Source organism: Meles meles, chromosome X (assembly GCF_922984935.1).
Source record: "Meles meles chromosome X, mMelMel3.1 paternal haplotype, whole genome shotgun sequence".
In the NCBI taxonomy this organism is placed as follows: Eukaryota; Metazoa; Chordata; class Mammalia; order Carnivora; family Mustelidae; genus Meles; species Meles meles.
The window spans coordinates 1,975,321-2,002,258 of NC_060087.1; the positions used below are offsets into that span (position 1 = coordinate 1,975,321).

At 48.9% G+C, this 26,938-nt stretch overlaps 1 protein-coding gene across 2 annotated transcripts in view; it reads right to left on the reverse strand.

Moving 5' to 3' along the window:
- PRKX (protein kinase X-linked) overlaps window positions 1-26,938 on the reverse strand; it is a 77,335-nt gene that overhangs the window by 42,255 nt on the left and 8,142 nt on the right. For both annotated transcript variants that reach the window (XM_045995293.1, XM_045995292.1), the window contains exon 2: window positions 5,948-6,116. In XM_045995293.1, the coding sequence (XP_045851249.1) occupies window positions 5,948-6,116 (169 nt within the window). The remainder of the gene's footprint in view (window positions 1-5,947; window positions 6,117-26,938) is intronic.

Below are 26,938 nucleotides of genomic sequence, written 5' to 3' on the forward strand. Positions count from 1 at the left end.
GATGTCAGGAGCACCCAGGATGAGAAATCTGGAAGCAACAACTTCCATTAGGTAAAGCCCGAGCGCTGGAACGCATGGTAAGAAGAGGTAAAAGTGGCCGGAGCCATGGAGGTGTGCGAATCATTCTTCCCATCCCAACGGAGATCACGCTACCACGACAAGCAGGCTTCTGGAATAGCCCTGGTAAAGCACGATCACCATCCACGACTATCATTATCTGCACCAGAAGCCTGACTGATTCCACCCCACGGCAGGCGGCACAGCACGCCCAGAGCACACCAAGAGGTCCCGTGCCAAATGTCGCTGCTCGGCGGCCAGCGATAGTGGTCCCACATCTTCGCCACTCAGAAAGAGGGGCCACCGCCACCATTCACCAAGACCCAAGGTAAAGTCACTGGGCTCTGCTTTGAAAGTCTATCACCTGGTCACACCATGGGCAGGGCGGTGGGGGACACCTTAGCAAAAGGCACAAGGCACCCGTTTCCCAAAGAGCGGTCACCACATGGGAACAGCTGGTTGCAAGCAAAGCCATCTCCATCTCCAGAGTTTACAAGCACACATGCAAACACTGAAGGGGAACAAGCTGCTGGTCAAGAAACACTATCCTACGTCCTTCAGAATGATGGGAACAACCAGTCACAAGCATCCAGGAGACACGTGGTTATTTTCTGATCTTGGAAAAACAAACGAAAACCAACCTGGCACAGTTAGGAGAAAGGAGAAATAAGAGAGGGCTGAGATGGGGGAGGGACTGGAACCAGACATGAAGCAGGACCCGGGAGGAGGTCAGACAGAGGTGTGGGGGGTTGCGAGGTAGTTCCTGGGACAGGTGAACCTGTCCTTGACCTCCTTCAGCCACTCTGAGTCAATGGGGACCAACCAACCCATGGTGCACAGGGTTCGATCAAGATTGCGGCATCAACATAGTTGACCACGAGACGTCCAAGACAAGGCAGTGACAAGAATAAGCCCTTGTCACCCAGAGGTACACGGAAAAGGGCCTGAAAGACACTGCCCAGGGAGGAAAGATGGAGGAACCGCCTTCCGGGAGGACAGAAGAGGATAAACCCCCCCAGTCCTGTGCAAGTGTAAGCAAAGGTTTGGGAATCTACACGGACTTCCATGAGAACATGGTCCCTGGAGGCCAGAGATGGGAGGAGTGTGCAACAGGGTTTCTCCCCACAGTGTTGCTCCAGATCTGGACTCTGTGGTTGTAGGTAACGTGTCCTATTTCCTTATCCAGTCTGGGTGAGCGGCGCCCGACCCGTCTGCTACAGTGGACACTTCAAATGCCCTATGAGGGAATGGCTCTGCTCTTCTGCTCAAGCTTTCTTGTTTTTGCCCTTTGTGATGGCTAGTTTAGTGGATCAATTCCAAGAGGCCCTGGTGCCCAGACATGTGATCTAACAGGAATCTTGATGTTGCTGTGTAGACATTTTTTGGTCCTGATGTGATTAACATGTACTGTCAAGTGACATGAGGAGACGTACATGACTCTCCATAATATGGGTGGGCCTCATCTAATCAGCTGACAGCTTTACGGGGAAAAAAGTGTGGGTGCCTGAGCAGCTCAGTCGCTTGAGTGTCTGCCTTTGGCTCAGGTCACGATCCCAGGATGCTAGGATCAAGCCCCACGTCAGACTCCCTGCTCAGCGGGGAGTCTGTTTCTTATCTCTCTCTTCTTCCCACACTCTCCCCTTGTGCTCTGTTGCTCCCTCTGTTAATAAATAAAATAGTTTTAAAAAGAACCAAAAAAATGTGAGGTTTCCCATGAAAGAGGGAATTTTGCCTCTGGACTGGAGGGCTATATAGAAATTGTGCCTGACTCAGGTCATGATCTCAGGGTCCTGGGATCGAGCCCCACATGGGGCTCTCTGCTCCGCAGGGAGCCTGCTTCCCTTCCTCTCTCTCTGCCTGCCTCTCTGCCTACTTGTGATCTCTCTCTCTGTCAAATGAATAAATAAAATCTTTAAAAAAAATAAAAAAAAAAGAAATTGTGCCTGAGTCAGCAGCTTCCCTGGTGGCTGTGCAGAGTTCAGATTTAAGACGGAAACATCGGCTCTTACCTTTGTTTCACATCACCCAGCCAATCCCATGGATTTCAGACCCGGCAGCCCCTATAATCACGGGAGTCTGCTCTGGAAACTCCATCTCTTTGTTCTCCTTGTCTGGAGCGTGGTGTGTACTCTACGCAGGGCGTTCCCTCGCCATCCCTGCACTCGGCATCCTTGAGTTGGAACACCTGCCACATGCTGACACCTTTCTGTGCAGACAGTGAGATCCGAACTCTGTGGCTTTGGGTTCTTGCAGGAGACAGGCAAGCAGGACACATGCTCACAGGAGAGACAGGAAAGGAGGGTCTGGGGATGGTTCCTCTCTACATGTCCGGTGTGCAAGACTTCCCTGGCATGCACTGGCCTGAGTTGGGGGAGTGCGGGTAGGCTATTAACTCTCCTACATTACACAGAGCAGCCCACCACAGAGAATGATCTGGTTCCCCGATGCCAATGGTGCCAAGGCAGAAAACCCTATTCTGGGGTCAAACGACTCTAGGACACCAGCAATTTCTATGCCCCCAAAGGTCAAGGTGCAGACATGGGAGGCTGGTGTTTGGGCAGACCCCAAGCCTCTGTCCCACGGAAATCTGGATTTTGCACCCCAGAAAGTAAGTTACTCATCTCTTCTAAAATTATCGCCGTGGGCTGAGCTGGCCTTTGGAACAACTTTATCCCCGAACAGAATGTGTTCTCAAATGCACATTTAATGAATCCCCTGACATCTTCTCAAAAATACGAGAGGGGTGGTTCCCATACTGAGCTTGGACAACACCACCGGCAGACTTGCCAAGTCACTCAACCCCAACTTCAAAGCCCAAATAACCAGCTTGATACTCGGAATGAACAGCATTCCACGTGGCCTCAAGAAATGCAATCAAAACCCATTCCATGTTTTCAGACAGTTTGGGAAGCAGGATGTTGGGCGAAGTGACCTCCATTCACAAGACAAACTGCGCAGCTGGGGGACTAAATACATTCTTCACTGATGGTCTCTCCCCACTAGTACGTGTCCCTCATCACGTGGTCCTGGACACTCTGTGGCTCCCATCCAGAAACGTGGATCCCATCCACAGCACGCTCTCCGTGCTATGTTCAGAGAATTTCCAGAGCCTGATTTCACTAGCTCAACTCAAACACAATGTGTAGACAGACCTGGTCACTCCAGTGAGAATGCACAGAAAAAAGCAAGCTCTAGAAGAATATCGTTAATATGGTCCACGTGCACTGAGAGGTCTACTCTTGGCAAGTCATTAAGTAGGTGTTATATTGGAATTAAATCCCCTCCCCCCAAACTGACATGTTGAAGCCCTCACCCCAGGACCTCAGAATGGGACTGTACTTGGATATGGGGTCTTTAACGAGGGGATTAAGTCAGTAGGGTACACCATGATCCCACAGGACTCTCCCTTTGCCTCTCCCTCTGCTTGTGCTGTCTCTCTCTCAAACAAATAAATAAAAGCTTAAAGAAGAAGAAGACGAAGAAGATGAAGATGAAGACAAGAAGAAGAAGATGAAGAAGACGATGAAGACAAGAAGAAGAAGAAGAAGAAGAAGAAGAAGACGAAGAAGAAGACGAAGATGAAGACAAGAATAAGAAGATGAAGACGAAGACGACGAAGATGAAGACAAGAAGAAGAAGAAGAAGAAAAAGCAGAAGAAAAGAAGGAGATGACAAAGACACGCAAAGAGGGACGACCATGTGGGGACACAGGGAGAACACAGGGTCTACACGCCCAGGAGAGAGGCGTCAGGGGGAACCAGCCTCGAACCCATCTGGATCTCTGACTCCCAGCCTCCAGGACTATGGGAAATAAACGTGTGTTGTTTAAGCCCCCAACTCCATCGTATTGAGTTATGGCAGCCCAAGTGGACAAACTCATTTTCCATCATTTTTAGGTAACGGTCACCTGGAAATGTATATCACTTCATATCACTTTAGATCTTCAAAGGATCTGTTGTTGATAATAATCTCTCCAGAATCTGAGCATTTCAGGACAGCAGACACGACAACGTGTCTCGTTTTGTGCACTATCTCAGTACTGCGGGGGCGGGGGGGGGACCAAAAACTGATCAGGATCGGTAGACAGATTTTTAAATGAGGTCCTACCACATTTTGCCAGAACCTTTGAGGATAACCCCTCTGAGAAGACTATCAGATTGTTCCTCAAATTCCATGTTGATTTAATGATGAGGAAATATCCCTCCTCCTCACCCACACCCTTCACTGAACTTGACATATAAGAAGACGACCTTTGACTGTGACCTGCACTCCAGTTTTCGAATCACAAAGCCCATCCAGAGTCCATCATGTGTCAACACATGGTCGTTGTGTCTTCTCAACCGCGAAGTGGTTGGCTTGAGACTCTCTGCCTTGGGAAGGAAGCCCGAGACATGTGACGGCAATCTGGCAATATCATAACAGAGTCCAGGTCTCCCACAGAAGATATTTATTTAAAACCCTAGCGAGCTAATGATCCTCCCTAGAACCACAACTTTAGTTCCTCCAAGAGATATAACTAGACGCTTCCTTAATTCCAGAGGAAGATCTAACGCACTCGTTTTTCTAACAGCTGTTCCACCGTGGACCGGATGGGAGAATTCACACGCGGCAAGCAAGCAACGCTGAGTCCCCGAATCACTGGCTATTTTTGTTTCCAGGACTTGAAACCCTGAGACGCACCTGACCCCTCTTTATCGGCACAAGATCACCCGCAGCTCCATAAAAGGAAAGTAAAACCAAAAAAAAAAAATTCAGCCTATTCATTTCTCCTCCTCATTAAACATGCAACAGAGTCGGGACTCTGGGCCACACGTCGCTTTGGGCTTGGAGGATGGGGGGCTGGGGCAGCTGTGCATTTACAGGCGTCCTTCCCGGAGTCTGCGTGCACGGGAGACGTTCCAGAGCCATGACTAAGGGCTGTCCCTGTGTGAGGACAGGTGTATCAGAGAAGAAAGACAGGAGTTGGTCCAGGGGGAGGGATGCTTTGTGGGGAGACACACAGAAACGAAGCATTGTAGGGGAGAGGTGGCCCGCCAGAGACAGGGAGTGTCCACCAGGATAGCACCTGCCCCCGTCTACTGCAGGTGGCTTTCCGAGATGGGACCACGGGTGGCAGGGTGGAGGGAAAGAGATAGCAAGCAGAAGGTAAATCCAGAGGTCAGTCCACGATGAGCCCTAAGTGGCTGGGGTCAGATTCTGGGGTCACTATTCCCCGTGGACCTGTAGGTACCAACGAAGGTCAACAGACAGGCATCTGGGGAGGACCACCATGGCTGGAAGATGAATAATGCCTTGGAAGGAAGGAAGAATGCTAGGGCAACACCAGGAGAGAGGTCAGTATCAAACATCAGGGCAGAGATGGGGGCCCCAGCTCAGGCAGGGGCTGCGGGGTGGGAATGAGAAGGAACAAGAAGAAGATGGCGGAAGGGAGACATGGATCCCAGTTGAAAGGCACCCACGCCGTGGATGGGGAAAGAGAGCGCTATCTGGGCCTCCCACCTCTGGCACCTGGGTGCCAAATGGTCTTATCCTGTATTAGGAAACAGTGTGGGAGGACGGGGATTTATTTGTTCAGTGCAGGGCACCCTCAACTGGACACATTTGTGGTGCGTCTAAATGGAGATATAGTTATCCTCAAGAAACCCAAGGAGTGGCCCGCATGAATGAGGCTGAGCTGATGACGGTGACCCAGAAAGGGATGAGAAGATTGGAGTGTCTGGTGGGATGACCCACACTCCTAGTGCTCACCCAGGATGGGAGCAAGGCCCAGGCAGAGGCTCTGGTCCCAGCCGGCCAAAGGGCCAGCTGTGACCTCATTCCACACACCCACCCCCGGCCCGGCATCTCAGAGAGGGTGAGGACCCAGAGAAGGCAGTGGGGAGGGACTCACAGCTTGACCAGGAAGGGGTGGCTGACTTCCTTCAGCACCGACTTCTCGTTGTGTACATGTTGCTCCTGCTTTAGGCGGATGACGTCGGGGATGCTCATGACCTTCAGAGCAAAGAAATGCTTGGCCGTCTTGTCCTTGACCAGCTGCACCCGTCCAAACGTCCCGGTGCCTGGAAGGGGAGACAGCACACCAGGCTGCATCAGGACCTTAAGAGACTCCATCAGCTTCTGCAGCTGCCAACCCTGGTATACGGCAGGTGAGAGTATTTCCAAGAAGCTCCATTCTGGAACTTTCAGATGAGGGCATGTACAACAGACACGTTGACAAAGACATGTCGAAGGCAGGTTGACAAAGACCTGCCTCTGCAATGTTCTTGCATTGGAGGGAAAGCTGGCATCCCCTCTACATACGGGCCGTTGTGGAGACTACGCACATACGCACACACTTACACAGGACAGGTGGAATGCAGCAGTATGACAAAGACGTGTTGTGGTGTTTGTCTTTGGGATTTCTAGATATAGGCAAAGGTATCAGGCATGCAATGCTCATGAAGAAGGCTCTTGAACACGTTAATTAATGCCTGCTCAAAGCGCTTGGTCTTTATTTTAGAATTTGCTAAGGACTGGAAGATGGGATGGATACCAACATGATATGGGAACGGATGGGTACTCAGGTAGCATATAAAGGGAGAAAGGGCTGAGATTGGGGTGAAATTTTAAAATACAACTATGCAAGGAAATCCAACCCTGTTTTGTACCCTGGTGGGACATTTCCAACCCAAATGCACCTTCTTTCTCTACCGGCAGGCTGTCCAGCTCCTCAGAGCCTCAGTGTGGGGCATGGTGTCCACCCCTCATACCGGTGGGCAATCACTTAATGGAAACCTGAGATCAAAGATCCAAACGAATTCTTTCTGTGACTAGAGCAAAGGTAAAGTAGAGGGGCAGAAAAATGGAAACCGGTACGTGTGAGTGTTGGGATCCCAGGTGCCCAGTGAGCTTATCCATGTCAGCTGGGTTTTCCATCACTGTGTGTCTAAGCAATGAGGCACAGGAAGGGGTCTTTCTGAGGAAGAAAGCATGGAAAACGGTGAACAGGAATGGTCTCTGGTTAGAAAAATGCCAATTAACCTCACTAAGAGGGAGAAAGGAACCAGTTAGATCTGTGGGGAAGACAAAAGGACGCTCTCCTCCCTCCCAACACAACCACACCGCGGCGGACATCCTTTCTCCTTGCACAGGGTTTGGACCTACATACGGCAACATGAGCAATAGCACAGAGTCACACTCAAGCAAAAACATTTTGTTTTAGCGTTTTCTACAAATGAGAATTGCCGGGTTGTGAAATAAATCTCCTTGCCTCCTTGGTGGCGGGGGGGCGGGGCCCACGATGAGTAACCTTGGCTTTTACACAGAGTTTCCGATCATGAATATTTTACCCTAGGAGGAGCAGAGAGGGAGTGGTGAAAACCCAGGAAAGCAAGTGTTGTGTAAGCAGCAGCAAATGATGAGGCATGTGCTCACTGGAAGGTCACTGGGAAGTGAACACGGAAATGAAACAGGGTAAGGCAGTCGCGTGGGGTGAGATGCTGTGGAATTGAGTCCCAGTTGGGAGGCGGGGTGGGGCGAGCTATGGCGGCGGAGGCTGTAATGAGGGGGAACCGGCAAAGCTTAGGGGTATTTAGGCAGACACTGAGGTTTCCGTTGGGTTAGGTGCACACAATGCGGGGGGACACCAGCACCTGCTGAAAGGTTTGCCCTTTATTTGATCTGTGAACTGGGGCAAACATAGGAATCCCTGGGCTTCTACGGTCCCTCTCTCGGACAGGACAGAGCACAGGGCAACCTGAAAGTCTGCCATGTTGTCACATTCTTGTGGTCGAAAGAAGGCCATGTGGCTTCCCCCTCCTTTCTCTCTCCGGTACCGTTCCTCCTGATCACCTTTCTCCACCACCCCCGGGGAAGGAGCCCCTTCATCACTGGGTTCCATTTACTAGATCATATTTTGCGTTTTCAGCCCTAGTGTCTGACCTGCATCTGGACGTTCCCTGTGCCTACGTGAAAGACAACACCAACTATGACTCAGATTTTTCCACGGCAACGTGGAAACAACGATGCTGTAGGCAACGTCTTTCAAGCTCTGTCTGAGCAGGGTCAGCTGAAAGCACACAGAACTCCAAACGGGTTACTAATGCACTCAGGCAGCCGGAGCCTGAGCTACCCCAGGGGATGCGGGAGTCCCTGGATGCCATAGTCAGGTGACCGGACCACACAGGCCAGGAGTCTCGTTCAAGGTGGATGAAACTAGCTCTCTACAATTTTCAGTTTGGCCAGCTTAAATGCACAGAACACAAAACAACATTAATGGTGTTGGTTGTAAGGCATGAACGTGGTGGAAAGAAAATGGGCAGAGATTTCGCCACTTGGCGTTGGGAGGCTCACCAGTATATACCCCGAGGTCTCAATAACTCCCTTCAGAAAGTAGAAAAGTCCATTTTTTTAGCTTTGTTGCAGGTAAGGATGGCCATAGATTTGCCCCTGCCCAGTAAGATACACATGGAATAGCAGTCAGCCATTAAAAGAGAAAGAGGGACACCTGGGTGGATCAGTTGGTTGGACGACTGCTTTCAGCTCAGGTCATGATCCCGGAGTCCCAGGATCGAGTCCCGCATCGGGCTCCCAGCTCCATGGGGAGTCTGCTTCTCCCTCTGACCTTCTCCTCGCTCATGCACTCTCTCACTGCCTCTCTCTCAAATAAATAAAATCTTAAAAAAAAAAGGATTTTAAAAGAAAGAAAGGAAGGAAGGAAGGTTCCTGCCATTTGCAATAACATGGATGGACCTTGAGGACGTTATGCCAAGTGAAATAAGTCAAAGGCAAAAAAGAGAATGATCTCACTTATATGTGGATTCTAAAAAGGAAAAAAAAACTCATAGAAAAGAGTTCAGGGTTTTTGGAGTTTGGGGTTATTGGAGGTGGGGTATGGGAGTACAGAGATTGGATGGAGATGGTCAAAAGGTACAAATTTGTACAAAAGGTACAGATTTCCAGTTGTAAGATAACTAAGTCCCGGGACGTTACCATACAACCTGGTATATGTCAAAGCTGCTAAGAGAGTAGCCTACAAGTCCTCAAACTAGAAAAAGAATTTTTTTTAACTACATGAGGAGATGGATGTCAACTACATTGAGGTAATCATTTTAAAATAAGTATTTGTCTAGTCATTATGCTGTATACCTTATACCTTATACTCACACAATGCTGTCAATAATATCTCAATAAAACTGGAAAGAAAAAGTCTTTACACCCAACAGACTTTAATAAAATAACACATGCAGAGCCCATCACACGGCATCTCAGTCGAGGAAATAAATGAATTTTCCATCAGCGTAAAATGAAGTCAACTTTGTAAATGTCCTATGTGATGGTGGTTATGTAACTCTATGCATTTGTCAACAAGACATCAATGAAGACACTTAAAATGCATGAATGTTGTTGTGTGTATATTATATCAAGAACATTAACCATCCCCCCCACCCAAAAAATTTGGGGTGAGATAGGTTTTTTTTGTTGTTGTTGTTTCATTTTGTTTTTAAGTAAGCTCCATTAAACACAACTGGCATTTGTTTCTACTCCTTATTCTTTGTGGTACTAGATGCAGATATCTATCAACCATTGACTGAATGACAGAACATACCCCATGCGGAAAGGATCCTAGACCAGACTATGGGGACTAGGGACAAATCTACTGCTACAGGGAGAACAAGAGAAGGGTTGATATTCCCACTCCCACGTTATCCTTATTCCGAAGTCTGACATGTGCAAAACCTATATCTGAAGAAGTTTCCGCAAACATGCAGCTGAAGAAATGTCATCTGAAAAGAGATGCTATGGGGTTGCCCACCTTCTGAGGCAGATTCTCTACACCATGTCTGTAATATCGGGCAATGAAAGTCCACCTGGGAAATCAAGTCACCAAAGACTACCCGTGGCACTGGGAGGACCAACCAGAACTATGAAGGACCAACAAGATCTAGAAATGCCCAGGGTGTGAGAAGCGCTCTTACTTAGAGAATCACAGGGAAAATGTTACTGTAAGTTTAGCCATGATAAAAATGCTCCAGTTAACACACCAACTTCCAAAGTACCAGAGACCGCCATTCGGGGGGGTGGGGGGGGTGCATGTTGGGATTGAACTGTAACTTGTGGCAGTAGGCTCATGTTTTCCATACCTGTGTGATTAATCCCTGAGCATATGTTAGTTGGATAAATGTGCAGATGAATGAATTCATGGATACGCCAATGGACGAATCCATTTAATGGAAGGAGCAGCAGAATATCTCTTGCCTAAACCAACAGAGGTCCTTTTGCAAATGTGGGCAAAGTCAGAGGAACCCACATAGACTGAGAAGCAGGAGAGAGGAGAAGATTTGATCCCAGAGTGGCATCTTGGTCTTATGTTCCTGTATGGCATGAACACCTTTGGCCCTAAATACCTCAGATTTCACAGAGAATGCACCACAGAGCATTTAAAGCATCTCCATACATTTGTAAAAAGAAAAAAGTACCTCCACTGTAATCCAAGTAAGGTCCAGATGGGTGTTAACAGGATCAAGAGAAGCCAGTTCCTAGTTTCATGGATGTCCTTTGATTATGGAAGACCCCAAGATCATGACCTGAGCCAAAGGCAGCGGCTTAACCCACTGAGCCACCCAGGCGCCCCATCTTGTGAGTCTTAAATTATGAACAGTCACATATTTCACTTAAACAGTTTTAGAAAAAGTCATCTCGATCATTATACCCTAGATGGGAATCCTATGCTATCATCTTCAAAAAGCCCTATTACATGGTACCAGGATGGCTCAGTCCATTAAGGACCCAATTTTTGGTTTCAACTCAAGTCTTAATCTCAGGGTGGTGAGGTCTCACATCACATCAGGCTCTGCGCTTAGCACACAGTCTGCTTAGGTTTCTCTCTCTGTCTCCCTCTGCCCTTCTCTCCACTCATGTACACTATCTAAAAAAATAAATAAATTGAATCTTTAAAAAAAGGAAAGAAAGAAATCCTATTGCCTAAGGCCACAGATGCAGGATCTGACTACAGATATTTTGCAAAAGGAATCCGTAGAGTCTCTTGCTCCAAGAACATCTGTTTCATCTGATTAGCTGGAAGTCCAGTGACTGTCAGAGGTGACTGGAGCAGGTCACCTGCCGCCTTCTCTCTTATCTGAGTGTACCTTCCTTTGCTACAATAAAAACAAAGAAACAAACAAAAAAATTAGGAGGGACAGCATCCTGAGCCAGCTGCTATGAATCTTTCCCTCTTGGATAGTTCCTTTTAGGTTACTTTATTTTTTTTTTTAACTTTTATTTTACTTTTTTTTTTCCCCCACCACACATTTAGTCTACTGCTAAATTCAGTTCAAGGACTTCACTGTTTTTTGACAGCAGCAAAAAGAGGCATTTCCTGTAGTTTCCTATAAAAGACTCCTCGTGATGTTCTTCCTGCCGTCCCTGTAAGTTTTTAAGCAACTGCCACTAATTGATGGGTCCATCCTAGCCCGTGGCCCTGAGCCTGACTGCTGGTAACTGCGAAAATGAAGAAACGAGAATGAAATGAAATCCTGTCCCCACATGAAATGAAATCCTGTCCCCACTGACACCACACACTCCCAGAGACAGAACCGTGCCTCTTGCTGGCCTCCATTCAAGCAGAGTTTCCCCACAGATGGGTGCCCCATGAGGTCTTCCACTATAAACGTACAACTACAAACGGGACATGCTCTTAGTTCCCAAGGAGCTCATAATCAAACAGACACACAAGAACCACAACACACCACAGGTCCAAAAGAGCATTCAAACTCAGCACAGGAGTTTAAATACCTAATCCATGACCTCGCTGCTTACACGCTGTGGAAAAGAACGAGAAGAATAACGAAAAGGTAGCAATTGATCCCAACTAAGAACCCCTGTCAGCCAGCCCCAGACAGGTCAGGGTGAACCACTACCAGCTGCAATTACATAAAAGTATTCACATGTACACAAAAAATTACAAAGGCATTTCTATTTAAACAAAGACAAAGACGGAGGTGCCTGGGTGGTTCAGTCAGTTAAGTGTCTGACTCCTGATTTCAGCTCAGGTCAGGATCTCAGGGTCATGAGTTCAAGCCCTACATTGGGCTCCACGCTGGGCGTGGTGCCTGCTTAAAAAAAAAAAAAAGAAAAAAGAAAAAGTAAACACAAAGACAGACATGGATACTGGGTTTGATTTGAATGTGTCTGTATTCAGGACTCCTACCTCCTCCCCAAAGCCACACCCAAAACTAAATGTCACTTCATTTATTTATTTAATCTGGCTTTGACAATAGGGCTTTATTCTGTGCCATGGAATTAACTCTGTCTGGGTAACAGAGAAATGTGTTCCCTGATGCCAGGGCAAGAAGAGTCACAAAAGGAGTTAAAGATGGAGAGATGCAGAGTCATGTGATAGATAATGGGTAGATGGATGGATGGATGGATGATGGATGGATGGATGATGGATGGATGGATGGATGATGGATGGATGGATGGATGGATGATGGATGGATGGATGGATGATGGAGGGATGGATGGATGGATGGATGGATGATGGAGGGATGGAGGGATGGATGATGGAGGGATAGATGGATGGGTGGATGATGGATGAATGGATGGTTGGTTGGATGGATGGATGGAAGGATGATAGAGGGATAGATGGATGGGTGGATGATGGATGGGTGGATGATGGATGGATGATGGATGGATGGATGGCTAGATGGATGGATGGATGGATGATGGAGGGATAGATGGATGGGTGGATGATGGATGGATGATGGATGGATGGTTGGATGGATGGATGGAAGGATGATGGAGGGATAGATGGATGGGTGGATGATGGATGGGTGGATGATGGATGGATGATGGATGGATGGATGGCTAGATGGATGGATGGATGGATGGATGATGGATGGATGGTTGGATGGATGGATGGATGATGGAGGGATAGATGGATGGGTGGATGATGGATGGTTAGATGGATGGATGGATGGATGGACAGACAGATGAATACAGGGGTGGGTGGATGGATGGACAATGACACTGACTGATGGAAAAGATAAATAAGACAGATAGTGGATGGACAGAAGCATGAAGGAGAAGATAATAGGAGCTCATAGATCAGCACAGACAGACACACAGATCATAGGCAGATAATTGACAGATGGTTGATATAAGTAAGATAGATGAGATCAATAATGGATGGATGGGGTGGATGGATGGAGAGACAGAATGATTAGACAGCTAATAGATAAACAGAGAGATAGACAAATAAACAGGTGGTTGATACATACACTGATAGATGACAGAGAACATAAATGAGATAGGTAAGAGATGGATGGATGGATGGACAGATGGACAGAAAGACACCAGCTTATAAATAGACAGACAGATACTAATTCACTTTTTAAGCATATTCCCCAAATAGAAAATAGAAGTTCATCAAAACCCACTTGGCATTAACACTTAACTTCCTGCTTCACATAATAATAGGACACACAATGTTGGGACGCTCAAAACTACTCTTGAAAGCTTCACGCACAGAGAGAAAAAAAAAACAAGAAACCAGCGCAAGACCAAGCCCGTGTCCACCCCCCATCCTGGAAGAGCCTACGCCCAGCATGCCATGCGTGAGTAGAACAGTAACATACGGACGACAGCACTTAAAAACACCAGCTGCGACTGATAGGAAGGGAAGTGAGAGTCGCTCCTGACACGCGGGAGGGACGGCACAGCCGTGCCTGAGTTAAAGACCCATGTAGCTCACCATCACCCCCATCCTGCTTTTGTGTCCTAAAATGCAGTGTCTCCTCAATCAGGACACTCTGTGCCCTATCCCACGGGCATCCCAGATGCTAAGGAAACAGGGCAGGCACGTTCCAGGGGAGGAAAGGAGGGTGCAGGAGACCCTGTGCCCCTGAAATGGGGGGATGGCCAATAGGCCAGTGGTGGATGGGAAATCTACAGGACAGCTTCCTAGCAGGGCTGCAGAGATGTGGGAAGGAAATGTTGAGGTGCATGATTTCCCTATGCATACCACAGAGAAACATGCTTCAAAGGGGGTGTCCTCAGAAGTGAACAGAGCACCCCCCCAGCCCTGCCCGTTGGTTGGCCAACCACTGTGCCCTGCCCTGCATTTCCAGGGAACATTCCTTCCTTCTCCTTCAACTTGGTGTGGTATATCAAGGTACAGAGGGTGAGAGAGGGGGTCTACAGTGAGCAGTACTGACCACAATCCTTCCCGGGTGGCACCCCCCAAGAAGCTACTGAAGGGTTTGCACCGTGCTTCAGATCCAAGATTGTCTGAGGATCGTACATCTCCCTGTCCTCCTCCCCCCCATGGCCCCATATGCACCAACAGTCCATGACTTGGTGGAAAATGACACAGCCTTCATTCAGCAGGTGCTCGATGTGGTCTAAAGGAATTCAGCAAGACTGGTACCCAGCAGGAAGGCTCTTGGACTCCGTGAGTGACCTAGACAGCTGACCCTTCAGGAACGTGGGGATTAGCAGTGCCGACCCCCAGGCAGCCAAACAGTCCTCGTGTAACTTCTGACTGCCCCAAAACGGAACCACTGTAGAACACTGTTGACCAGAAGCCTGCCTCAGGACAACTGACTCCCACAAAGCGTGCATGTTCTATGCATTATTTACTGTATTTTTACAATAAAGTGAGCTACAGAAAAGAAAACGTGATTGATAAAATGCTATGGGAAATACATTTACAGTACCATACTGCATTTATTGTAAAAAATAATAATAAAAATAAAATAAAATAATAAAAATTGTGTGTAAGTGACCCCTCCCTGTTCAAACCCAGGGTGTTAAGAGTCTGCTACTATAACACAGTACATCAATTTATCATTGTAAAACTCTCCTGTTTGGTTTTGTTTTTTGGTTTTGGGGGTTTTTTGAGGGTTTTTTTGGCATTTCCCCCTCCTGGTAATCTCAGAAAAGGTTATAAGCTACAATATATGAAATAATATCTAATACATGCAATCCTCCTTCATAAACCCATTTTTTAAATTATTTTGTGGGCACCGAGGTGGCTCAGTGGGTTAAGCGACTGCCTTCACCTCAGGTCATGCTCCCAGGGTCCTGGGATCAAGCCCCACATCAGGCTCCCTGCTCAGTGGGGAGTCTGCTTCTCCCTCTCCCTCTGCTGCTCTGCCTGCTTGTACTCTCTCTCTCACTCTGTCTGTCAAATAAATAAATAAAATCTTTAAAAAAATAAAATAAAATAAAATTCTTGTTGTACACAAGTATAATCAGACTTCTGTTTTATGGGGATAAGGCCCTTAAAAAAAATGTGTGTTAATTCTGTGACTGAACTTAAAACACAGAACCAGACACTTTGAAAGGGTGAATCATATGGCCTGTGAGTTGTACCTCCATAAGCAAAAGTTACAGAAAAGAAGTGTGTTTTGGATAACCTCATGAAGATTCTTTTTTTTTTTTAACTTGGAATATTTACTTCAAAGATCAGGCAAAAAAGCTGGACTAATTCAACTCAGCCCTGGGTGGGAGGGGCAGGGGATTGTGTGAGTTTGCTCATCTAGATGGCTTTGTTTTTTTTTTTTAAACAAGTAACTCCCTCAAAATTTTGCTGAGTCAAGTGACATTCGATTTCACACTGTCCTATTTCAAAAGATAAAAATAGAACAGCCATTTAGGAAGCACAATTCTGCTACTGACAAGTTATTTACTAAATTACCTCTCCCCTATCAGAGATACAGAATGGATAATCAGGAAGAAAAAAAACACAGGAAGTTTCCACCCACCCCCAACAGGAGCAAATGTCTCACAAGGGAAATGCCTGGAATTCCTGGCTCGGCTGTGGTGTTCCTATAAGCACGGTATCTGCAGCTCTGAGCTCTGAATGTCACTCGGGTGAATCTTCACCAAGAAGAACAAAGGTGGGTCTTCACACGTTCCCAATTTAAAAGCTAGGCAGGTTATAGATGCAGCCCTATGGTGCATCCAGGATGGGATGAATGTCACAGTCACCCCCTGAAATGCCCCAAAATGTACTACCACCCTTTAGATCAGGGTTTCTCAACCTCAGTACACTGTGGACATTTGGGACTGCATGACTCTCCGGGGCGGGGCGTCAGCATCTCTGGTCTCCACCCACCACATGCCTACAGCAACCCTACACCCTGTTGTGACAAACAAAATTGTCCCCTGACCTTGTCAAGTGTCCACAGAGAAGCAGAAACACCACTGGTTAAAAACCACTGCCAAGTGATTGCTAAGGATAGATACACAGCCCGATGACAAAGGACTGATAGACGATAGAGGATAGACAGATGATGGGTAGGTGGATGGATGATGGACAGATGGATAAAAGGATCAATGATGGATAAATGGATGGATGGGTGGATGGGTGGATGGACGGACGGACGGACAGATGGATGGATGGATAGATGGACAGATAGATGGATGATGGGCAGATGGATAAATGAATCCATGGTGGATGGAAGGACGGATGGATGGATGGACAGATGGATGAATGGACGGATGGATAATGGTCGGATGGATAAATGGATCAATAATGGATAAATGGATGGATGGATGGACGGACGGATATACGGATGGATGAATGGATGGATGGATATACGGATGGATGAATGGATGGATGGATGGATAGATGGATGGATGAATGGATGGATGGATATACGGACAGATGAATGGATGGATGGATATACGGACAGATGAATGGATGGATGGATGGATATATAGATGGGTGGATGGATGGATGGATGGATGGATGGATGGATGAACGGATGGATAAATGGATCAATGATGTATAAATGGATGGATGGATGGATGGTTGGATGGACAGACGGATAGATGGATGGAAGAGGGGATGGATGGATGGACAGACAAATCAGAGAGAGAATCTGTCTCACTAAGGCAGCTTCCTCCATCCGATGCCCACATCTCAGCCCCCCAAACTGCAGCTGAGACACTGCAAAGTGCCCAGTAGGGGCAGAATTGTCCCCCGTTAAGACCCGCTGCCCAGTAGAACTTTCCGTGGGGCAGGAACCTTGTCCATCCTGCTGTCTGCTGCAGTAGGCACGCACTGACAGGGGGTTTCCTGAGGATCTGAAATACGACTGGCTAATGAGACAAGACTCTTACCATGTTCCATGGGGCTAATGGCTGCCATACTGGACAGCTTTAAAGTTCTACCATTGGGTTCATGCTCAGTTCTTGTTATCAAGGGTTAACTACAGGTTAGAAGTATTTAGAAAACTCCATCGTTGACCACAAATGAGTTAGGCAGTCCATGGAGTGAAAATACTCATCCCAAGGATATAACCTCACTTTCTGAACAAAAACCCAGTCCACGGGGCACCTGGGTGGCTCAGTGGGTTAAGCCGCTGCCTTCAGCTCGGGTCATGATCTCGGGGTCCTGGGATCGAGCCCCGCATCGGGCTCTCTGCTCGGCAGGAGGCCTGCTTCCTCCTCTCTCTCTCTGCCTGCCTCTCTGCCTACTTGTGATCTCTGTCAAATAAATAAATAAAATCTTTAAAAAAGAAAAAAAAAAAACCCCAGTCCACATAATGAGGTTTGACATTCTTTCCCCCGCCATTGGCATCTGACTGTGTCAGGTGCTCTATACGACTGCGAAGCAGCAAGAACAACTTACGTCTGGTTCCCGTGTTCACTGGGGTTAGTTACAATCAGGCTAGAAAGGTGGACAGTAACCACCAATTCTAATAGCTGTAACAACACCGATGAGCTCATTTGGGTTTAATGAGCTTGCTCAGGTTTGATGACTCGGTAAGACAGGTGTGTAGAGGAAGAAACAAATGGACCTCACTTTGGTTTAAGGGTTAGAAAAGACTTTTTTTTTTTTTAAGATTTTATTTGAGAGAGCGAGTATGTGTCTGAGAGAGACCATAAGCACAGGGAAGGGTAGAGGGAGCACACACTCCCTGCTGAGCAGGGAGCCCAATGCAGGGCTCGATCCCAGGACCCTGGGATCATGACACGAGCTGAAGGCAGAGGGTTATCCAACTGAGCCCCCCGGGGTGCCCCAGACATTTCCTTTTGAGGAAGTTTCTAATGAAACTGCAAAGTGGAGCAGACTGAACACTACGTTGGAGGGTGATTGGGAAGAAGCAAAGAGAATGAGGCGGGAGCCACAGAGAGTACTGGGATATTGGAGGAGCACTAGGGAGCACAGCAAGAGAAGGGAGGGACTGTGAGACCCCTTGAGTGAGCTCTTCATGCCAAGGGCAGCAGGAAATCACCCGATGACAGGAAGTGCCTATGTGTGTGGCTTTGCATTCTGTGTGCTTTTGTTTTGTTTTAAAGATGTCCCTGTTGTGACAAAAGCCACAGGAAGAGCCAGGGCAGTGTGGGGGCTGTGATACCAATCAGGACAGAGGCTAGAGCCAAGGGCGAAGAGCGGGGGTGACAGGGAGATGCTTAGCCAAGAAGATGGCGGGGGCGGGGGAGGGTGGGCAGCAGAGGGAGGGTGGACAAGACTCCAGGGCATTGTGTCAGCATCTGAGAAGTTGTGCTCATCTGACCAGAAACTCTGGCAGGGGTGCAGGGATCTGCTGAGTGGTTTAGTTTGGGGGAAGAAGGTCCAACAGTTCCATGTGGCACCGTCCTGTGGACCTGTTGAGGATGAAGGGTGTCGTGGGCTGAATTGTGTCTCCCCCCACAGAGAGGCAGGTCCACGTCCATGTCCCTAGTACATGCGAATGTGGTATTATTTGGAAACAGGGTCTTTGCAGATGTAATGAAGTCAAAGATTTCAAGAAGAGGTTATCCTGCTTCAGGATGGCCCTAAATCCAATGATAACGGTAAGACACAGAAGAGCAGAGACACAGACACAGAGAAGAAGCCACATGAAGATGGAAGCAGAGATGGAAGGATGCAGCCACCAGCCCAGGGATGCCTGGAACCCCAGAAGCTGGAAGAGGCAGGAAGAACTCTCCTTGGAGTCTTGGGAAGGAACATGCCCTGCCCCGCCTGGATCTCAGTGGCCCTGCCCCACCTGGATCTCTGGTCCTGCCCCACCTGGATCTCAGACTCTGGTCTCCAGAGCTGGGGGAGCATAAATTTACGTTCTTATAAGCCACCACGTTCACAGGGATTTGTCAGAAGAGCCCCAGGAATGTACAACAATGGGCTTCCTGGATTTCAGGGAGACGTGGACCCCCCAAGAGACACTGCTTCAGAGACATGCCCCCCATGCTCACTCAAGAGCAAGGTGTAGATCAGAGCTGTGCCTCTGGCAGCCAACGCCTCCACGGTGAGTGGGCATGAAGCAAGCAGGACCAAGATCATCCTCTGATCTGGGGGAATTTTCTTGTTCAATTATTTAAACTTTCCGCAATCTCATTCACAATGGTTTCTCTTTCACTGTTACATCCTCTTTTCGCTGATGGGAACAGTATCTTCTCCAATTTCCCTGAAAACAGGACTCTAAAAGGGTCTCCTGTGTTCCTCTTTTTGTTTTCATCAGTCTTCTCTTAGGTGCCCTGAATTATCTGCGTTTCCTTGGATCACATGTCTTTACTTATCTCCATGCCTCACACAGGGTAACCTCCTGATAAACACCGGGTTTGCGGTCTCTTCCCACTGAAGAAGAAGAGGGACACCAGGAAGAGTGACTCAGAAAGTTTCCATGTGTGAGGGAGGCTGGGGGCCCTGAGAGCAAAGGCATTAGGAGAACCTGGTCCTGGAGCGCCCGAGAGGCTACATGCTTCCTCTATACTTGTGTTTACCCGAAACCCTACTCAGCCCTGAACATCTGCTATCAGATCCCAGCTTCTTCTTGGCATCTTGATTACAACCCCGAACACACTGACCTTTTCTCAGTTATCTGTGTTAGTAAGCTTCTTGGAAATGTAAACTACATCCTATCTTTTAACATCCCCCAGATAAACTCTGCAATTCCTTCCACAGGGGACATGCTAATTACCACTTGCAGAACAGCCTAAATGATGCCTTTGCAAACACAACCCAAACCTACATCGGGATGGGGACACCCAGAGTTCCTAAGAAGCCATGCAATTGGTAGCATTCGGTTTTGAACCAAGCCACCCGTTCACTTGGGTGGAGCAAGATGAAAAACGAGAATTCAAGCCATGTTCTTGGGGCACAGTGAGGCATTTCATTCCCTGAAGGCTCTCTGGACACAGGGACCATCAATCAGTCCGTCAGTGGTCCATCAAGATCCTCTTAGACGGTGGCGTTGGTTTAAAACAAGAGTTTTCAAGCTCCCTGATCTCAAGATTCTTTGGCAAAGACCTTCAGAAACAGATCGGGGACCATAACACACATCTGTTTGCTTGTGGGAGTTGCTCTCTGGAGATAGTAACCATGTCAGCAAGCAAAGCAGAAATGTCTAAAACACAAGAGTGAACAAGGACAGTCTGCTGATGGTCAGAGGTGATACCGTCCAAGGTCGGGAAGCCTCCAGAAACAGCCACAAACCCAGGCAAAAAAGAGAGAGAGAGAGAAGAATGAAAAATATCTTCATGGTACCATGAAAGGACCCTTGACTCAGGGAGTCCCCAGAAGGCTCTCCAGACCCCACCTGGAGAACTACTTTGGTGTTGGTGATGAGCTCATAGGAGCGAGCCATCATGCAACCAACGAGCTCACTCAAGAGGTGTTGGATGAACTAGTTTGCTCATGGCAACATTCTGCAAACTCAGCGAAGTGCCATGTACGAAATCCGGGTATCCTAAAAGCCTTGGCCAAAGAACATGTTCTTGGACAAATCACAGCCAGATGTAGAAAGTCTTCCATTCACTGCTGCTAAGGGTTCCCACTTCAAGCCACAGCCTCTAGGATCAAAGGCGCCCCTGGACAACATGATGAAAATGTGCTCGCCCCCAACCATCTCCCTCCACCCTTCCCTCCCCATCCCCAGTTCCCATAGCTCAATCCCGCTTCCCCAATGACTACGGGGCTCCCTCATCATCCCCCAGGAGGCTTCAGGAAGGAAGGAACCTGAGGGTCCAAGACAGAAATCGGAAACTATCCCCCGTGTCCCTAGATTCGGGTAACAATCAATCCTTCTTCACCTTCTCCAGATGCAGGCGAGCCAGGTAGACCGCAAACACGTTGGGATCCCATCATGAACCAAGCAACCAAGGAAAGGGTCCGTCTGCTACATCCCGGGCCTGACTCTCGCCCTGCGGGAGCCACAGACCACGATTTTGACCTAAGGCACGTTCCCACGCGAGCCCCATCATGGCGGGGCAGTGAACGTCGACCCGTTGGGAACAACTACACTCCTCCCCCCCCACTTTGGGATGTGAAGTTCAACAGCAGAAAATATAAATTAAGGAGTCTGGGACCCCAACTGTGGTCTGTGACACCGTTTCTGGAACATTCCAGAGGAACAATGGAAGCCTGAAGCGGGACACGATTCCAGGACCCTAGGATCATGACCTGAGCCGAAGGCAGCCGCTTCACCGACAGAGCCCCCACCCCCCAGATGCCCTCAGATTTTCTTTTCAAAGGACCACAAGCCCCGGAACTCAGAGCAGCTGTCCTGAAATGCAGCGCGTTCTGGGGACACGCGCCTCTATCCCTTGGCTGCCGACCTGTGTTTTTCTGACACTGTAGAAAGAAAAAAAGTCAGGGGAAGAGCGAGCAAATCGGGAAGCAGAAGAAAGACCAAACATGAAAGAAGAAATTAGTGAAATGAAGAACAGAAAATCGACCGAAGAAGAAAAAAAAAAAAAATCAAAGAAAAGAAACTGGTTCTTGGAAAAGATCCAGACGATGGACATTTCGGTATCTGTCATCAGAATAAAACACAGAATGGTGCAACAATGTAGCGAAGAAAACTCTTCTTAAGTGATATCACCCCACAACTATGTCCCAGTGACCAAGGCATAGGGAGTCATTCCTGATTTTATTTTCCTACACGCGTTGCTTTTTTCTGAAGGTGGAAAGACACTGGGATCCAGCCCCAGGGAAGAGGACCATCTGGGCAGTTTGGCTGCTTCGTGCCCTTCCTGGATTGTGCAATCTCTGCAGAATGATTTCCTCCTCGGGAGTTGTCCCCAAACGTCCGGCGGGCTGGCTCCCTATCGTCACCGGGCACCGCCCAGTGACACGCCTCCAATGTGAGCACGCAGGGGCACGCCTGCCCGCACAGCCCGCCCGCTTCTGGCTGCCCTCCCAGTTCAGATCCCCAGGGGGCCCCGGGCATGACAAAGACCTTCTTTCTCCGGAGCCCCGGCTGTTAACCAGACACACCCAGCCCCACATCTGCCCCAGCCCTTTGTTCTGTGGAGTGGCTCCCAAGATAATGATCCAGCGGGATGAAATCATCCACCAAATTAATTGTCAACCACTTCAGAAGAACTCCCTGGAGGCTGCCCGGTGAACCTCCTCGATGAGCTGCTTCATCGGAACCATCTGCAAACCAACCACCTCAATGCAGGGACTCTCGTGCCTGCCCAGGACACCTGCTCTCGTGACGCTGGGTGTGGCTGCCGGGAGGGACCTTGTGCACTGCATCAGGGAGTCTGTGGGACGGGAGCCTTCTTCTGTTACTGCCTGGAGAAACCAGTAGGGATTTCCACATACGGAAAGGGGGTAACTAAGGTCAACACGGAACACGCCGTGCCCAAGGTGCATGAGTCTCTCAAATGTGGAACTGTCCAGTTAGGCAGAGTCCCGGGGCACCCAGGACGTAGCCTGGGCTGGCTGCCTGCACCAAGCAGAGTGGGAAGGCGCAAAGAGGTGTTGACGGGGTCCACTGGACACCTGCGCTGAGCTAAGGGACTGGAAGGACTACCCAGATGTGTCCTACAGGAAACTCCTACATGGGGACCTGGGATGCTGAGGACTGTAGCAGGCTCCACCCTGAAATATCCCCACTTGGCCTCCGTGGGGAGCACGGGGAGCAAGAGCGAGCCATGGAACGCACACCCACTTCCATCCTTGACACAGGGCGCTCTCCACTGGAGCAAGCCCGGGACACTCGGGATCCATCCGTGGACAGGTCACCGGGCAACCTCAAGTGCACTGGTGTCAACGTAATCTATCACGTTTTGTGTGTCATTCAGATGTCATCCAAAGGCCACTGGACTCCTTCTACGCGCCCTAACGGTGAAGCCCGAGCGTACCATCCCGTCCACCCTGCCCAGCGTACAATCGGAGATCCCTACCCGCGAGAAGCAAGGGGAACGCTCCTGGAATTAGCTGCCTAGCAGCTCTCATTGGGTTGGTTTTATTATCCTCGCACGAGCTCACTCCGAACAAAGAGCCGGCCAAGTTTACCAAAGTTGGTGCCTGGTTCAGAGCCCCCTGCCTGACTGTGCATCTGGGGCCAGGCACAATCTTCTGGAAGGTAAGGCTGTCTCATCCCAGCTTTGGGCCATCCCATCGCCAGGGCTCCTTGTCACGTGAGAACGGGTTGTGCGTGCGCAGTGAAAGGGACAGGTCCCAGAGAGGGGGCAATGGGTCCTCGTCAGGGTCCAGCCAGGTACAGGAGGGGACAGGTCCAAGCTGGTGAGTTAACACAATGGATTCTCTTTGTGTTCCCACCTCTCTCTGTCTCTGTCTGTCTGTCTGTCTCTCACACACACACACAACTTAGAGCCCCATGCATAGCTAATCAGAGCAACCATCTCTCCTCCTAATGGAAGCTTTTTACTGTTAATGTGGTTTGTCGGCTGGCAGACGTCAGCCCAGAGGGACAGGGCACAGCTGCCACCCAACCCCACCCAACCCCACCCAACCCCACTCTCTGAAGCCCACTCTTAGAAGCCATTTCCTTTTTTTTTTTTAAGATTTTATTTATTTATTTGACAGAGAGATCACAACTAGGCAGAGAGGCAGGCAGAGAGAGAGGGGGGAAGCAGGCTCCCTGCTAAGCAGAGAGCCCGATGCGGGGCTTGATCCCAGGACCCTGGGATCATGACCTGAGCTGAAGGCAGAGGCTTTAACCCACTGAGCCACCCAGGCGCCCTTAGAAGCCATTTCTAAGGCGAGGCACACACACCACATGACAGGAGGTAGACAGAATAACACCCCCTCCCCCAAAAAGGCGCCAACATCCTAATCCCCAGTTCCTGTGCATACACTGAATTCAAGGGAAAACCCAGTTTCCACGTGTTAAAGATGCTTAGAGTTGACTTGAAATAGGGAGACATCCTTGGTGATGCGGGTGAGTCCTTCCAAGGGTTACGAGAGAGGGAGGGGAGAAAGACCAGAGACAGAGACACAGCATCGTGAGAAGGTTCTGACCCAACTCAGCTGGTCCGAGCGGACGGACGAAGGCATCATAAGCCAAAGGATGATGGCATCTAGAAGCTGTAAGAAGCAGGGAAACGGACTCTCCCGCAGAGTTTCTGGAAGGGAACGCAGCCCTGCTGACCCTTGATGTGAACCCACTACCACCCACCACCCTAACCTGCAGAGCCAAGGGACTGAAAAAATGCGTGGCATTCCGAGCCACTACGCATGGGGTCATTTGTTAGAGCAGCTGCAGAACAGTGATATGGGGAGAAGGTCCATGAGATCACAGAAGGAGAACAAGTAGTGCGGCTGCCTCTGGGACCCTGCCCTGTGCCCCGATTCCCTAACCCCAGAGCTATCACACAGAGGTGTCCTGTGCAGGGGTGGGGCAGAGGGTGACGGCTCTCAGCAGCCTCAAGACGAGGCTCTCAGCAGCCTCAAGACGAGCCTGGCCAGAGACCACACGTGTACTGAACGGAAGAAGCTCCAAATCCAGGCCAATGTCACCACCACCCATCCCCGAAATGATGACCCTCCACTATGCTTGGAAATGGGTGGTCATCATGATGATGATGATAACGATGATGACGATGGTGACGATGACGATCACCGCTGCCTGCTTTGGTGAGCCGTGCTTACTTCCTGGCTAACGCACAGAGGACAGAAGACACAGGTGCTCCAGGCTGAAGCTCCACAGTCCTCCTCAAAGGATGCAATAAAACACAACACGCACCTGCCCAGGTATGAGGACAAGGACCACCTCCACCACGGAGAGTCTGAGCCCTTCATGGACGCCGCCTCAAAGACTGTGCGGGGCACACGGCGGGATGCAGAGCCAGGTCCACAGGCATCATGAAACCATGCTCCATTCAGCGAGATCGGAGCCAGAGAGGCCAAGAGGCAGGGTTTCCATCCCAATCACTCAATCCAAGAAGCTGAGCACCAACCCTATACACTGCGTTGGTTCTCTACTGCTCAGACCCCTGTTCCCGAGCAAGAATGGGGGGACCAGCCCCCAGGAGCCAAAGTGTAAGAAAGGCAAGTCATGAAACACGGATGAGCTACAGACACAGAAAAAAGCTTCTAGGACACCAGTCTCTCCAGAAGTGACTTCTAAATGGGTGTGCGGTTTCAGTTTGGGCCGACGGAGAAGGGTTGGAGGAAGGCAAATCTAGAACTTCCGGCCTCCAGGACTGAGAGAGACAGAATAAATGTCTATTGTTGAAGCCGTCCCATCTCTGGTACTTTGTTTCTCTAAGCAAACTCACAAGAAGATAAAATATAGTCTTATCCATTCCACGTGTGATGGTCACACAAAAGTGTACTTATTTAAGGCCACTGAAGTGTGCACTCAAAATTGGTTAGGATAGTGAATTTTACATGGTATCATTACCATTAAAATATTCATATAAAACAAAAAAAAAAAACAGAATTAGAAAGTTGGTGAGGCCACCCGACCAACCAGAGTGGTCACCCAAGGTGACTTCACAACACACGGAGGGACCTGGTTGCATACACCCAGTCACACAGACGTCACAGCAGATGGGCTGGAGGGTCGCCATTCTCAGTGGAGTGTGAAGGAGATCCACACAGCACCCCAGGAAAGCCACCGGAACATGTGGCATCCGGGCAGCAGACCTACACACACCACCAACCCTGGGAATGAGCGACACCTCTCATCTGCAGGGGCTCTCCCTTTCCAAGGAAGAAAGAAAGCCCACTGGCCATGCAGAGGTCTGGGAAAGGTACTACTTGAATGAATAAAGAACCTTTTGAGTTGATGGGTTCTGGGGGGCATCACTTAAATGGAAGGCCCAACACCTTTGTGGGACAGTTACAAGTGACTGGAGAGAAAGAATGATGATGGGTGGGTATTGATGCATGAGAGGATGGGAAGGACAGGTGCTGCCGAGATCAGCCGAGAGGGTCTTCACTCTATTATCAGAGTCTTCTAGCCTTCTGTCATGAGTGGAGCCTGCTTTCGGCCCTCTGAGCTGATGAGCCAAATCCACCTGGGGTGACACTACACTATTCCATTATGGGACCCCCAAGGGGACACGGTATCTCCGATGCAAAGTTTCACAGGTGAAATGGGCTGAACTTTGTCCCTCCCACACAGAACATTTATGTTTACGTCCCAATCTCCATGACCTCCGGATGCGTCTATCTTTGGAGACGGGGTCTTTAAAGTGATTAAGGTAAAATGAGGTCACCGAGGTGTGTGGCCAGATCCCACAGGACTGCCTCATAAGAAGAGAAGATTGAGACATAGACATGCACAGAGGGAAGATTATGCAAGGACACAGAGAGAAGACAGAGTCTACACACAAGGTAGAGAGGCGTCAGCAGGAACCAGCCCTGGCCTCACCTGGATCTTGACTTTCAGCCTCCAGGACTGGGAGAGAGAGAATAAATGTCTATTGTTGAAGCTGTCCCATCTCTGGTACTTTGTTTCTCTAAGCAAACTCACAAAAAGAGAAACAGAATGTAGTCTTACCCATTCCATGAAATACTAGTCACAAAAAAGAATGAACTACGGACCCATACTAACTATACAGATAAAACTCATAAACACCACTCAAAATGAAAAAAAGTTAAAAAAAGGCTCCACACTGTATGATTCCATACCTACGAAATGTCCAGAATGGGCAAATCCATAGAGACAGAAAGTAGACTGGGGGGAGC